The following is a 14047-nucleotide window of genomic DNA, read 5'->3' on the forward strand; positions in this document are numbered from 1 at the left end:
ATTTCTCTAAATGGTTAATTTGTTTCTTCTCCTGCCGGGGCAAATGAAGAACAAACATATTTATATTACTTTATCCATAAGTGGATATACTCTAAACTCGGAAGCCAGGTTTTTCTTCTACAATCAAGTTTGAGACACTTTGTCTGCTTTAAAGTCATATTGTTTTTCGCAAAGATATCATATATAAGATGGCTTCTTTTTAAGATTGGGGAGCTTTTCAGTGCATTTCAACGACGCATGAATTTAATGCATGGTTTTTCATATATAAAATGGTTTGATTCTAGCTTTTGAAAAAGAGGGCATTGATGTAATTTGTACAACATGTCTTGAGCAAGATTGATTGAATGCTCCTTGCGGCATGTGCATGCTGAAATAAAAACCTTGACGGTCATGCGTTAGGTCAGTGAAGCATATCTGTGGCCAATCCTACGCAACAATGCACTAGGAATGATTGTAGAGTAAATGACCCAGCTCAGTGGGCAAACTCTAGGTGACCCACATGCACTTCCTGTGGCCACATAGGATTTTTGCCTGCCCAATGTTCCAGATCTTAGTACTACTCTCGTCTTACTCTTAAGGAAATTTCTATCATCCCGTGAGATTTCTGAACTCCAATTTGGATGTTGCTAATAGCACGATTGCATGAAAAATTCCTATTGATATGCACACCACTTTGTGCACACGGCACTCTTCGATCATACTGTTGCCGGCGCTCCCGTTGCCTACCATTCCTAACACATTACCACTTCCCTGTTGATGTGTCCGAGCGACAGCATTCACGCATACAATTACAATTCTAGAGAAAAAGGTAGCGATGAAGAACCTATTTATAACTCCATCCATGTACTGAGAATTGGCACACACACAGCTATGTCATTTATTGTGTGAATGTTTAGTTGAGCTGGTTATATATAGCACATGTGTCTGATTTTTCGTAAACTTCAGGTCACTCCTTTCAAGTCACCATCGCACTCTAGTGAGATCTCATTTTCAAGCTCACGCGCTGCCATTGTCATCTCCTTGGCCGACTTAGCCGGTGAGCTCCGCCTCACACAACTAGAGGCGAAAAGAAGGAGGAGGAAGGGCAAATTGTGACACATAGCAAAACCACAATTCAAATTCAAAGGGTTTGCTCTAGAATTTCTTGTGGGAAACCCAACCTTATCTATGGAACTCAATAAAAATCATTTGCTGAGGACAAGGCCGTTGGTACAGGCTTTCCTGAGATGGCACATAAATCGGACCGCCCGATCGCCCGCAAGATCCAAAAGGCCAGAGCAAAAACAGAGCCCCGGCCCGTCTACTAACAAACCCACGCCCGGCGACGAAGACTTCGAAGCTCGAGCCGCCCGTTTCCACACCCGTTCCCACCACCGCCCCCACCGCCCGGCTCTTCCATGGACGGCCTCCAGCGCCGGCCCGCGGCGGCGGCCGCCGCGAGCGCGAGGGGCGAGGGGCAGCCTCCGGGCGGGCAGCGCGTCATCCACTGCGACGTCGAGCCGGCGCCGCGGGCGTGGCCCGGGATGCAGATGCTGGCCCTCGCCGCCGTCCTCGTGCTCGGGGGCCTCCAGTTCCTGCCGGCCACCCACTTCCGCCACCCCGCCGACCCCTCCCGCACCTGGGTCCCCTTCGACTCCTCGCGCCACCCCCAGGTACTGCCGCCGCCGCCGCCGCGTTTCGCCGGGCCCGCCCGTCTCGCTCCCGGCTCCCCCGCTGCCTACGATTTGCGCTCTTGGACTTGAGTGGGCGGAGCGATATTCCCTGCCTGCCTATTGATTTCTCCATATTTCACCCCGATTCACTAGGGCATCACTAGCATGCAATTCGTATAATTGGGATTCCCATTTTCATGATTTTTCTAACTGTTTTACTCATGATAAATGCACTTCTTTCACGGATGGGGAAATTGGGTGGATGCGATTTGGCCTCCATCTCGTGGGTGCTTGAAATTTACAGTATAGGAACCAAATGTAGGATCAAAACTAAACTTGATACTAGTAGTAGTAGTGCAGGGTTAAATTGGAATTCCTGCCTGGTGGTTTACTGTACTTTATAGGGTGTCTCCTCAGAGTTGGGATTGATTTGCACTGACAACGGTTTCGATTACAAGTTATTCCGAATTACCAATATAAGCTCTATATTTTATTTTGCCCGCAGGATCTGTCCCATGAGGTTAAAACTGTAGATGTCTACTCTTCGATAAGCTGTCTGGATCTTCGTACTCTCGCTGTGCTGACAAACTCCACCCTGTCCAGCTCAAGGTTCTGTTTCTCCGTTTTATGTTTATTTCAGTAATTTTGCTGTGAGGAAATTAACACGATAACAGAGAGCCTTTAACTACCAGAACTTTATGGTACCTGCTGTAGAAAAATGTCATCCTGCATCATAAGATTCATGATTATTTCACATTTCCATGGACAATGGTGACTGCAAAACATAAAGTGATAAACCACCCCTTTGGTATTGGATAGTTTTACCTCTGCTCATTGCAATACTACGGTATAGAACAGAATTAATGACGTAATTGTGGCTTTACGTATTTTTTTAGTGTTTTATGTAACCAACATGTTTCTTTTACTTTTTTTTACAGTGATCCGCATCATGTATCCTTCAATTTCTTGATACCTGAAGGAGGCAATGATCAAGTGCCCTACTACAAGATAAAAGCAGTGCTACCTGATTCAAATATTACTGTTACTAGGTGAGCGCACAAATTAAAATGGTCACGTATCGTTGGAATTCTCGCGTCCTCATACTTGTTACCTTCAGCCAGAAGAAAATCAAGGATAAGCTAAATCGTGCCACTCCAGAAGGAAACTTTTTTGCGTCATTCCCCAATGAACTGTCACCAATCGTTATTGCAAGGGCTCTCTCACGAACGAGATATGTTTATACCTCAGCAGACTCAATCATAAAGGTACTATGCATATATCTGATCTATTTACTCAGCTTATTATGGGACTGCCCGAGAGATAGCCATTTGTCCCATTAAAAAATTCTGCCAGAAGATAGTTTTTTTATGTTGCTGGTCATATGGCTTGTTTGCTCTCTTAACAATTTAACTTATGATGATAGCGAGCGGTCATATTGCCAGGGTTGTGAGTTCTTTGATAAATTAGGCATAGCTCCATGGAAGATTTTGAGCACGAATATCCAGTTATTAAACACAAAAGGCATAACCTGTCACGTCCAAGTATATAGCAAAGTATGCATTTTCTCAGTATCTTCGGGTTACCTTATGTGAAATGTTGCTCCTACGTGCCCAGGGCAAAATTGAAGACCTTGTTCGCATTGATTTGGGCAGTTATGCGGTGGGTGCCTCTGAAGATTGTAGCAAGTGCCTTGGAGATTACATCAGTATGGATGTTCTGAGTGCTGTGCAAAGAACAGCTCCAAGAGGTTTGCTACATCATACTGTAACTTTTGACAAGGACACGTGCTTCCTTGATTTTGATGTGCTTCTGGTGGAGCCACGTAATATAAAGAGGAATCTCATTGACTCTATCGCCTTTTGGACCAAGGCTGTCAACCTAGCTAATCAAAGGTCAGTGACTCAGATTCTGTTCTGGGCAAAAATACCCATCTTGAGCATGTATTATAAAATCATACTTATTCACCTAGGTATATGATAACACCATTCCCATTCCTGCCAAACATCCATTTTCAGGGACAGCGTTATGTTGGCAATGACTCTGGCCTTCTATAACGATTATCTAAAGCTCCCTACCAACTGGAAGCGCGCATACACTAACACAGACATTCTCTACTATGACGGACCCAAGAATGTTTGCGCTGAAGATGGCCGTCAGCACCAAGAAAAAGGCTCGGGCGAGATCTGGCAGCAGTACCTTGGTCCGAAGTCCGACTCGCTGTTGAGCGCCTGAAAGACGGCATTTCATCCTATGTTCTCCACCAGTGGAAGATCAGCATTTGAGATAGGGCGTTCAACCTTTCAGCTGTAGCACAGGATATAAGAGGACGCGGGTTACCTATTAACGTATCACACATACCAGTGAAAGATAGCATGTTTTTTTGTTACCAAAGGATCACCAAAATGTTGTGCTCAGTAAACTGATTTCGTTCAGGCAAGTCAAACCCATGTCTTATCTGTAGAAGAATATTTTAGAAGCATATAAGCACATCTTTTGTCTGCATTTCTTTTGATGTCAAAATGTTGAGATAAGAAGTGACACCCCCAAAGGGAAGGGACCGACGATGCGCGCTGTCGGCCCATCACGCACGCACGCGCTGATGAGCTCCAGCTCCAGGACTGAACTGCTGTTGCAGCTCCGCTGGAGACGGATTGAGCCTCCTCTGCGTCCCATCTTCCTCCACCAAGGCAGTGTGAAGAGAGCAGCAAGGCCAGGACCTCTCCCTGCAGATCTGAGGACCAAAAGGCTTATTCTTCGGGTAGCCGGTGGTTAATCCCCCTCCCCCTTGGGCTCCCATGGCAGCATCACAGAGAGGAGAAATGCCACCACCAAACGCCTGGCGCGACCCGCACGCTCCGACCAAGAACTCCACACAACTGGCATCACACCATACGCCATCAAGACAAGTCCTATACAAATACGAAGTGCTCCCTCCATAAGCTAATATAAGAGCATTTACATCACTATTTTAGTAATCTAAACGCTCTTATATTAGTTTACATCACTATTTTAGTAATCTAAACGCGGAGATGGTGGCGGCCACCCACGTCGGCCAAAATCAGTGGCGGGCGGGCACCCACGTCGACGAACAGCGACGAATTCCGGCGGTGAGCAGCGCATGACGTTGATGAAGACAGAGACGATTCCCTCGCTCCCGAGCGTCTCGGCTCGATTCCCTCCGTGCAGACGAAGAGGACGACGAGACAAAGATTTTGAGGGTTGGTTTGAGGGCACTGATCTGCGCCAGGGATTTTCGGCCTTCAAAACGATATTTTCTCAGCCCTCAAACTGGTTTTGAAGGTTGAGTTTTGAGGGCTTTGTTAGACATGCTCTTAGATCATTGTTGTACTAGCGAATCGTGCTACGGCTAGCATTCATTACTAGTTTTGGCCTCAGATTGAGAATAACCTATAGTTGGCAAGCTCATTTGGGAATTGGGACGACTGTGATCCAGCTAAAAAGCAAAGGAAACATCAAACATGGTCACCAATACAAGGTCTTGTCAAACCTCGGGAGCAAAGCACTAAGGCTCACACGGGAAGAGCGCAATCACTAGGTAAACCTATGTAGAACATACAATGGACTCAAGAACAGCTCCAACCCTTCTTCATGGCCGTGCGCCGCACCTAAAAGAAAGGCATAAATAGTATACATTTTGTGATATTTGTACAACACAATGACAAAATGACCTGAACTACAAGTTGTGTAGAAGATATGCATACCACTCCGTGTTCCCGTTGCCTATCATTCGTAACACATTTTTCCATTGTCTCTGCCAATGTGTTGGAGCAATAGTGTTGGCACTGAATTTACAATTCCTGTGAAGGTAACAACGAGGAAACTACTTGTATATGTAAGAGGTTGAACTCTAGTGTATATGTAAGAGGTTGAACTCTACTCATATTACAAGAGTTAGCGCGAGTGGTTGTGACATTTATCGCTACATGTTTGGTTGAAGGCTTGAATTTTTAGTGCCAATCATTTAATTGGCTCTAGTTATGGAACAAATACCCATTTCTCTTAAACTTCAGTTTTTTTTCCGAATCACTTGGACCTCCAGCCATCCATACTTGTTACCTCTTATGTAAAAAGAAGTCAAGGTTAAGCTAAATGTTTCCACTCCAAAAGAATACCTATTTTGATCATTCCGCGATGAACTATCAACCATTATCTCTACAACTCAACTCTTGTGAAAGAGGTATATCTATATCTCAGCAGACTCAATCATAAAGGTGCTATGCATATATAGCATCCCTCAAAAACTATGCATGTAGTTGATCTATTTACTCAAACCTATTACACACTAAATTTCCCAATAGATATATAACCATTTATCACATTAAGACTTTTCTGCCAAAAGATAATTCTCTCTTGTTGCTGGGATATGGCTTGTTCATTATCTTAATCATCTAACAGTGAGCAGCAATTGGTAATAATTTATATAGAATGCTCCAAAGTAGTTAATAATAATGTTTTGAAGAACGTGTTGTCAAGCATTTAAGCTGCCATGTCCAACTATATGCACCAAAGTAAGCATTTTATCACTATCTTTGGATTAAAGTTGAAGACCTTGTTCACATTGGTTTAAGAAGTTATGCCATCGGTGCTACTGAATAGTGTAGCAAGCGCATTGATGATTACATCAGTATTGATGTTCTGAATGTTGTTCGAAGAAGAACTCCAAAGGGTTTAGTATATAGTATATTGAACCTTATGACAAGGACATGTGCTTACTTGATTTTGATGTGCTTCTCAAAATAGTCTGAAGAAGAATTTGATTGACTCTAACATGTTGCGGCTTAGGTTTGTCAACCTAATTAAAGTTTAGTGCCTCCATTGTTCTTTCTGAGCAAAAATATTCATCAGCAGCCACTACAGGAATCAGCTGTTTTGCCATCTGCGACGACAAACGGCAAAGGACCAGAAAGCGGACGGCAAACGTCTTTGCCGTCAGCCGCGGATGGCAAACCTGCCCGGCCCTGTAAACACGGGCAAAGAGCTGATTTGCCGTCTGCTTTTTGCCAGCGGATGGGAAAGACCCCTTTGCCGTCGGTCGTAGACGGCAAAGAAGGTGGACGGCCACTACAGCAGTGTCGTCCACTGGACCCCATCCATCTCTTTGTCGTCCGCTAGCTGACGGCGGACGGCAAAGAGCTGACTGATGGCAAATAGTATCTTTGCCAAATTCCCTAAATCTAGTAGTGAGCATATATTGTAAAATCACATTAAATTCACCTAATGTGTGTTATAACACCATTTCAGTGTAATCTCTGCCCAAGGTAGGAGATAAACTCACGCACACAAGATAGAAGAAGAGCACACAGGAGTTTTGGCACCGCACAACTTGTGCCTTTTTTGACTCTCTTTCTCTTAAGCAAATGAATTTGTTACACGGCCTATTAGTAGTGCACGTACACAAGCCAGTCACACCACGACTAGCTCCACTAGCCGGTACAAACTGCCACTAGTAATCCCATGACTTGGCCACACGACTCGGCCGATCTCCCCACGTCTTGGAGATAAGGACTGATTACTAAGATCACTTCTAAGCCAATCTACCAACAAACTCTATCCATGCATGTACGTGTGATTCACTCCTTCTACTATCCAGGCTTGCAACTAACTAACTCTTGGATGCAGACTCACACGCATACTTGGTGCCATACATGCAGGGCCGACCCACAGATATATGGGGCCCAGGGGCAAGATAAGAACAAGGGGCCCTTCTTGACAAACAAAAGCTAAGTCGTTCTTCGGAAGCAAAGTAAATATAGAGTACATAGCATATATTGTTGATCTTGGACTCTAAGACTGAGAATACTACTATTTATCCATCATGATAGTAATGAAACAATATAGCGCCAGAAAAGATCAATTTCCTAATTGTCAGTGGACACATCTTTCTTTTTGGCAAAACAAATAGCCTTGTCAAAACTGGTTGCAACATAAAACATTTGTGTTTCCATGAGAAATAAAACTATTGCCTGAACTTACATTTGTTTCTGGATCATCCCCGATCTACCATGCTCTTCACTCCAAAATTGTTTACTCAAAGAATAACTATCCTGCATAAGTCATAGTAAAGCAAAGCACGCTGAGTATTTCATGTTTATAAACTAACTATGATGTCAAAACATGTTACTACAGGGATCAAAAGCACCTGGAAACCGATTCATGTGGATGCTGTAGGTGGCTTATCCGTACACCATAGCAGTCAACACGAACAAAAAGACACGCCTGAATTGCCTAAATTTTCTCCCTTCTCCTAATCTCCTTCCTGAAGACTCTCTCACATTTGGATCCAATGAAAAGCAGAACAAGACACATGCAGATTTAATGGATGTACGATCTGGAATCGTCTTTGCCGGAACGCAGAGCTATTTGTCAATCAATCTTTGAATTGAGGAACAAGATTAGAAAGAAAGAAGAACAAGAGAACATGCATGTACCATCTAGGTCTCTCCAAAGTCCAGTTGGGGAGCAAGCCAAGCGTTGAGAGAGGAAGGAGTGCTGGTTGGGGAATGAGTTCACGCCGTAGCTTTCCATTAAAGGCCGGCCGCGACGTTGGAAGCGAAGAGGCACGGGAGTGGCGGCGCCGTTCTTGGAGTGTGTGGTTTGGGTGAGCAGAGGAGTCGCTGGTCCTTGATTTCCTTTGTGCGGCTTGCCTGATGGGCTGTTCCTTGGGCCTTCTTTTTTTCCGTGTATTTTCATTGGGCTAAGGCAGATTATGATACTTACCACTACCTGGACTGGGGCCCCTGCCTCTCGGGGCCCCAGGGCGGGCGCCCCGTTTGCCCGGCCTATGGGCCGGGCCTGGTATCATACATGCACAACACCAAGCTGACACCTCTAAACACGACTAACAAGCTTTGCAATGTGTACATGTGACCACATTTATAAGTGTGCACATGCTGCAGCTTCATCTACATGCAAGACTCGGAAATAAAACATGATAAGAAACTAAACAACAATGGTTAACACCAACATTCAGGTCCTGTCAAACATACATTCTCAGGGATAGCATCAGGTTGTGTTGAACCATTATGGGCTTGCCGATTCTCACTTAAACCCATGTGGGCCAGGCCCATGGCCATGACCTAGAAGAGGACATGTCATGTTAAGTTGTGATCCAAATTCATATAAAGTATAAATGCTAACTTCTGGAGCAGAGGTCCGTCGCCAGGAGGCTTGGGACATAGCGGATAAGTTCATCGTACTATATATCTTTTGTAAGCCACCACACGAGATAAGTTTGTTTTTCTAAATCCCCGAAGTTTGTAACCTCTCCCAGTATAGTGAAGTTTCGCTAGCTGGCGCCCGTCCGTGGTTTTTTTCTCTTCACATAAGAGGTTTTCCACGTTAAAATCTTGTGTCCCTTCTGTGTTGATTTGATCTTCGTCGTTTCTTTTGCCTGTCGTATCTCTAACATGCAAGCCGCCAACTAGGGTCTGAGACATAGCCCCCCCCCCCCAAACACACACATATACAGGAGACAGGAAAAGTTTGATCCCCCTCAACCCCTCTTGATACAACAAGTTGGCAATGAGTCTGGCCTTCTATGATGTTTTTCTAAACCTTTTGACAAATTGGGAGCGCGCAAATGCTAACACGAACACTACTATGATGGAGACAAAACTGTTTGATGGTCATCAACATCAAGAAAAAGGCTACGGCAAAACCTAGCGCAGCAATACCTTGGTCTGAAGTCCAATTGTTAGAGTGCGTAATGGGCCTAATGGCCTGGGCTGGTGGTATAGCCCGTTAGTCTTAGGGTTAATTAGAGATATGGGTCGTCTGCTTAGGGGTCAAGTAAGCCTTGCTTGGGAGTCAAGTAAACCACTCTATATAAAGAGAGGAGATGTATCAATCTAATCAAGCAAGAATTAAGAAGGAAATCCTTTCCATCTTGTCCGGCCGTGGGCAAAAGGCCCCCGGCCGGCCCTCTCGCGCCCTCCTTCCAGCCCAGGCCATTAGGCCCATTACGCACTCTAACACCAATGCCATACTAAGCATCTGAAAGACGACACTTAATCCTATTTTCTCCATTGCGTGGTAGTGGAATATCAGCATGCGAGGTAGGGATTTTGGCCTTTCAGATGTAGCACAATGTATAGGAGGACCCCCTCGTACCCCCTCGCGTCGCCTCCCTGGGCGACGCCAGGGGGCCAAAAAATCTAGCGCCGCCAGCCTCCCTCGGCCATCCTCCCGCCGTCGCTGCCACCGGCGAGGTCCGCGGTGGCGGCGGGCCCGATGGCAAGGCGCTAGGGCGGGCGGATCTGCAGCGGGATACCTTTGAGGCGGCATGGGCGTCTCTTCTGGTGCGCCCGTGGGCAGCAGGCAGGGCGGCGCCCCTAGCCTGTGCGGCGGCGGGCAGCGGTCCAGGACGGCGATGGGCTTCCCTTCGTGCATGGATGGTGGAAGCACTCCATGGATGAACCGGTGGATGGCTCTGCCTGAAGATGGGTCGTGGCGGCCGCGGATCTAGCGTCCCGTCCAGATCCACCGCGGCGTGGTCTTGGCCGGCCGGCGGTGCGTGGAGGGACCGATGAGGGTATGGAGGATCTCTACCGGAGTACCAGTAGTGGCATACGTCTTCATGGCGAGACTCCGCGCGATTCTAGCCAGCCACGAGATCAGGATGACACGGCTTCCGGTGAAAATCACGCCTGACTACGGTCTTGGCGGACGATGGCGGCGTCTCTGACGTCATTTCCTTCTCGAGGCATCTGTAACACTCCGGATGTAATTTACCCTATTTGTATTCCACCTCTTGCCATTTTCGGCACTAAGTTATGTTATTTCCTCGTTGTCGGGTTTTTTTTGTCTCCGTGTGTTTTGTCTTTGTCATGCATCTCATATCATGCCATCTTGTGCATTGCATTTGCATACGTGTTCGTCTCATGCATTCGAGCATTTTCCCCGTTGTCCGTTTTGCATTCCGGCGCTCCTATGTCCTCCGATGTCCCTTTCTACCTCTTTTCATGTGCGGGTGTTAAACGTTTTCGGATTGGACCGATACTTGTCATGCGGCCTTGTTTTACTACCGGTAGACCGCCTGTCAAGTTTCGTACCATTTGGACTTCGTTTGATACTCCAACGGTTAACCGAGGGACCGAAAAGGACTCGTGTGTGTTGCAGCCCAACACCCTTCCAAAGTGTCCCAAAACCCACCAAAACCTCCTCCATCATCTAGAGCGTTCGATCATGATCGCGTGGCCGCAAACCGTGCTCAATTTGGAGTCTCCTAGCTCCTCCTACCTCTATAAATAGGTCCCTCCACTAAAATCCCGGGTCTCCTCTCCCCTAACCCTAAAATTCCCCGCGCCGCGCCGGACACGTCCGTTCCGGCCGGACAAAACCGCCGCCCGTGGCGAATCAGCTCGCGCCACATGGCGACGCCGTCCGCCCCCTCGCCGAAGCCCGCCGGGCCCGAGGCCAGCCCTCCTCGCCGCGCAACCGGGCCGCGCCCCCGCGCCTGACGCCGCCGCCTACCTCCCTCGCGCGCCGCCCGAGCTCGCCGGCTCCGCCGCCTCTCCTTCTCCGGCCGCCGTTGAGCTGCCCGCCGCCTCGCCGCCGATGCCGTTCCTCCGCCGCTTTGCCGCGCCTCGCCGCCCATCGTCTCGCCGGCCGCCGCAGGGACTTGCCCGCGACCTTCCCGCACCGGATCTGGCGCTCCCTCCTCGACTCTGGCCACCACGGCTCCATTTCCGGCGATCCTCGACCTCCGCTGCTACAGTACCCCACGCCGGATCCAGATCTGAGATTTCCCCCTCGGTTGACTTTTTTGTCCCTAAACCTTAGCATTTTTTGCATTCTTTGACATGTCATAACTCTGCAATCGTTGCTCCGATTCGTGCGTGTAGCAGATCAAAATGTTCGCCTCGACGAGTACATCATTTCATCTCATTGCACCATTTTCATTTGAGCTCATCTTGATGCCCGAAATGCTGTTGGAAGAGGGCTATGTGATGATAGTTTCAGATCTGTTTCAGCAAATGCACTTTTGTCATTTTTGCCATGATTAATGTGTGCATGCTATGATCCTGAGCTATACATGTGTTTTGAAGAATGCCATGCCATCTTTACAGGGGTGTATGCCATGTATTTTTGTGATCTTTGTGGTGACTAGCACAAGCATGCAAAGTAGCTTACTCAATGATGCTGATTTCAGGGACTTGAATTTCACTAAGTCCTTGCCCTGTCATTATTTTTATGCCATATGTTCATGTTGTTTCCTAGTGATCCGTGCCTCTTTTGAGCATGATCAGTAAGGATGTTTTGTAGATAATGTTGTGCTCTATCCATCCATGTCTTTGTTTGCAATTATGGAGCACCCTAGCTTGAGTCAATCGAGCTCTACTTTTGCTATAAAATGTTCCTGGCAGATTGTTAACATGTTTTGCAATTTGCCAAGCTTGTTGTTGTTGATCTGTGCATGCTATGTTGTTGTTCTTGCCATGTATAGCTTCTATGCCATGTCTATTTGCTAGGTGTATGCTTAGATTGACATGCAATGCCTCGTAGTGAGTGCATCGAGCTCGTAAACATGCCTACTTGTTAATTTGTTTTGCATGCTCCAGTTTTTCACTAAGTATGAATCTGTTTATGTTTTTGCTATGTTCACATGCTTGCAATTGTATTTTCTGATCCCTTTTGGCTCATGGTCACTAAGGGACTTTTGTTATATGCTTAGAGTAGCTTCATGCCATGCCTTGCTTTGCCATGATATGTTCCTGTAGCATGTAGTTATAATGCTCTAAACATTGCTTCCTGATGATAAATTCCTGACATGCTGTTAATTTCACTAAGTCTGAAACCTGTTATCTTTTGCACTTTTGCCATGCTTGTTTGAACCTGTTAATGAGTGAATTAGCCGTAGCTCAGTGTTCATCTTTTGTCAAGCATCATGAGTGGATCCCTGCCATATATTTTGTTGTCATGTTGGAGTGCTGTAGCATGTTGCTCTTGATGCATTTAGATGGTCTCGTGCTGATTATCGCAGACCGGTGCCATATTTGTTTTGCTTGCCATTTCCAAACCGTGCATACGATTCCGGTGATCTTTATATCGATTCAACCGAAATCAACTCACCTTTCTAGTGGCACTCTTGGATTTTCAAGTTGAGGCCAGGTTCAATCATTCCTTTGCAAATCATGCATATGCATCACATATCGCATCCCGCATATCATACCATGTTTGCATCATGTTGCTTGAGCATTGCACGTGGTTGATTGTGTTCCGTTTGCCTGTTGTTCTTGCTTGGGTAGAGCCGGGAGACGAGTACGTGAACGAGAAGCCCGTTGAGTACGCCTACGAGGATCAAGGCAACTCTGAGAACTTTGCAGGCAAGATGACCATACCCTCGAAATCACTTCTATCTTTGCTTGCTAGATGCTCTCTCTTTTGCTATGCCTATGCTATGATACGTACCACTTGCTTATCATGCCTCCCACATTGCCATGTCAAACCTCTAACCCACCTTATCCTAGCAAACCGTTGTTTGGCTATGTTACCGCTTTGCTCAGCCCCTCTTATAGCATTGCTAGTTGCAGGTGAAGATTGAAGATCATTCCTTGTTGGAACATGTTTATTGTTGGGATATCACAATATTATCTTGTTTATCTTAATGCACCTATATACTTGGTAAAGGGTGGAAGGCTCGGCCTTTTGCCTGGTGTTTTGTTTCACTCTTGCCGCCCTTGTTTCCGTCATATCGGTGTTATGTTCCCGGATTTTGCGTTCCTTACACGGTTGGGTTATAATGGGAACCCCTTGACACTTCGCCTTGAATAAAACTCCTCCAGCATGGCCCAACATTGGTTTTACCATTCGTCACATAGCCTCTTTTTTCCCTTGGGTTCCGCGGACTCAAGGGTCATCTTTATTTAAATCCCTGGGCCAGTGCTCCTCTGAGTGTTGGTCCAACCAGTCAGCTGCCGGTGGCCACCAGGGGAAACTCTGGGCTGGCCTACCGGAACCTTGGACAATCCGGTGTGCCCTGAGAACGAGATAAGTGCAGCTCCTATCGGGATTTGTCGGCACATTCAGGCGGCTTTGCTGGTTTAGTTTTACCATTGTTGAGATGTCTTGTAACTGGGATGCCGAGTTTGATCGGATTGTCTTGGGAGAAGGAATATCCTTCGTTGACCGTGAGAGCTTGTGATGGGCTAAGTTGGGACTCCCCTGCAGGGATTTGAACTTTTGAAAGCCGTGCCCGTGGTTATGGGCATATGAGAATTTGTTAATGTCCAGTTGTAGATAACCTGAAACTTAACTTAATTAAAATGCCCCAACCGCATGTGTAACCGTGATGGTCTCTTCTCGGCGGAGTCCGGGAAGTGAACACGGTGTTGGAGTAATGCTTGACGTAGGTTGTTCTAGGATCACTTCTTGAT

General features: G+C 46.6%; 1 protein-coding gene across 1 annotated transcript; it reads left to right on the forward strand.

The window, feature by feature from the left end:
- Window positions 1-1267: 1267 nt before the first annotated feature.
- LOC125510770 (uncharacterized) lies at window positions 1268-4154 on the forward strand. Its single transcript, XM_048676033.2, has 6 exons — window positions 1268-1652; window positions 2158-2261; window positions 2591-2701; window positions 2770-2917; window positions 3267-3544; window positions 3668-4154. The coding sequence occupies exons 1-6, from the start codon at window positions 1398-1400 to the stop codon at window positions 3882-3884; spliced, it is 1113 nt and encodes a 370-aa protein (XP_048531990.2). The 5' UTR covers window positions 1268-1397; the 3' UTR covers window positions 3885-4154.
- The last annotated feature ends 9893 nt before the right edge of the window (window positions 4155-14047 follow it).

Source organism: Triticum urartu, chromosome 5A (assembly GCF_056163025.1).
Source record: "Triticum urartu cultivar PI428250 chromosome 5A, HENAU_Tu73, whole genome shotgun sequence".
Lineage (NCBI taxonomy): Eukaryota > Viridiplantae > Streptophyta > Magnoliopsida > Poales > Poaceae > Triticum > Triticum urartu.

Excerpts from the sequence above, each read along its gene's own strand:
- LOC125510770 (XM_048676033.2), top strand. The coding sequence starts at position 1,398 with ATGGACGGCCTCCAGCGCCGGCCCGCGGCGGCGGCCGCCGCGAGCGCG. Across the intron at positions 1,653-2,157 it reads ACTCCTCGCGCCACCCCCAG|GATCTGTCCCATGAGGTTAA; the intron begins GTACTGCCGCCG and ends TTTTGCCCGCAG. Across the intron at positions 2,262-2,590 it reads TCCACCCTGTCCAGCTCAAG|TGATCCGCATCATGTATCCT; the intron begins GTTCTGTTTCTC and ends TTTTTTTTACAG.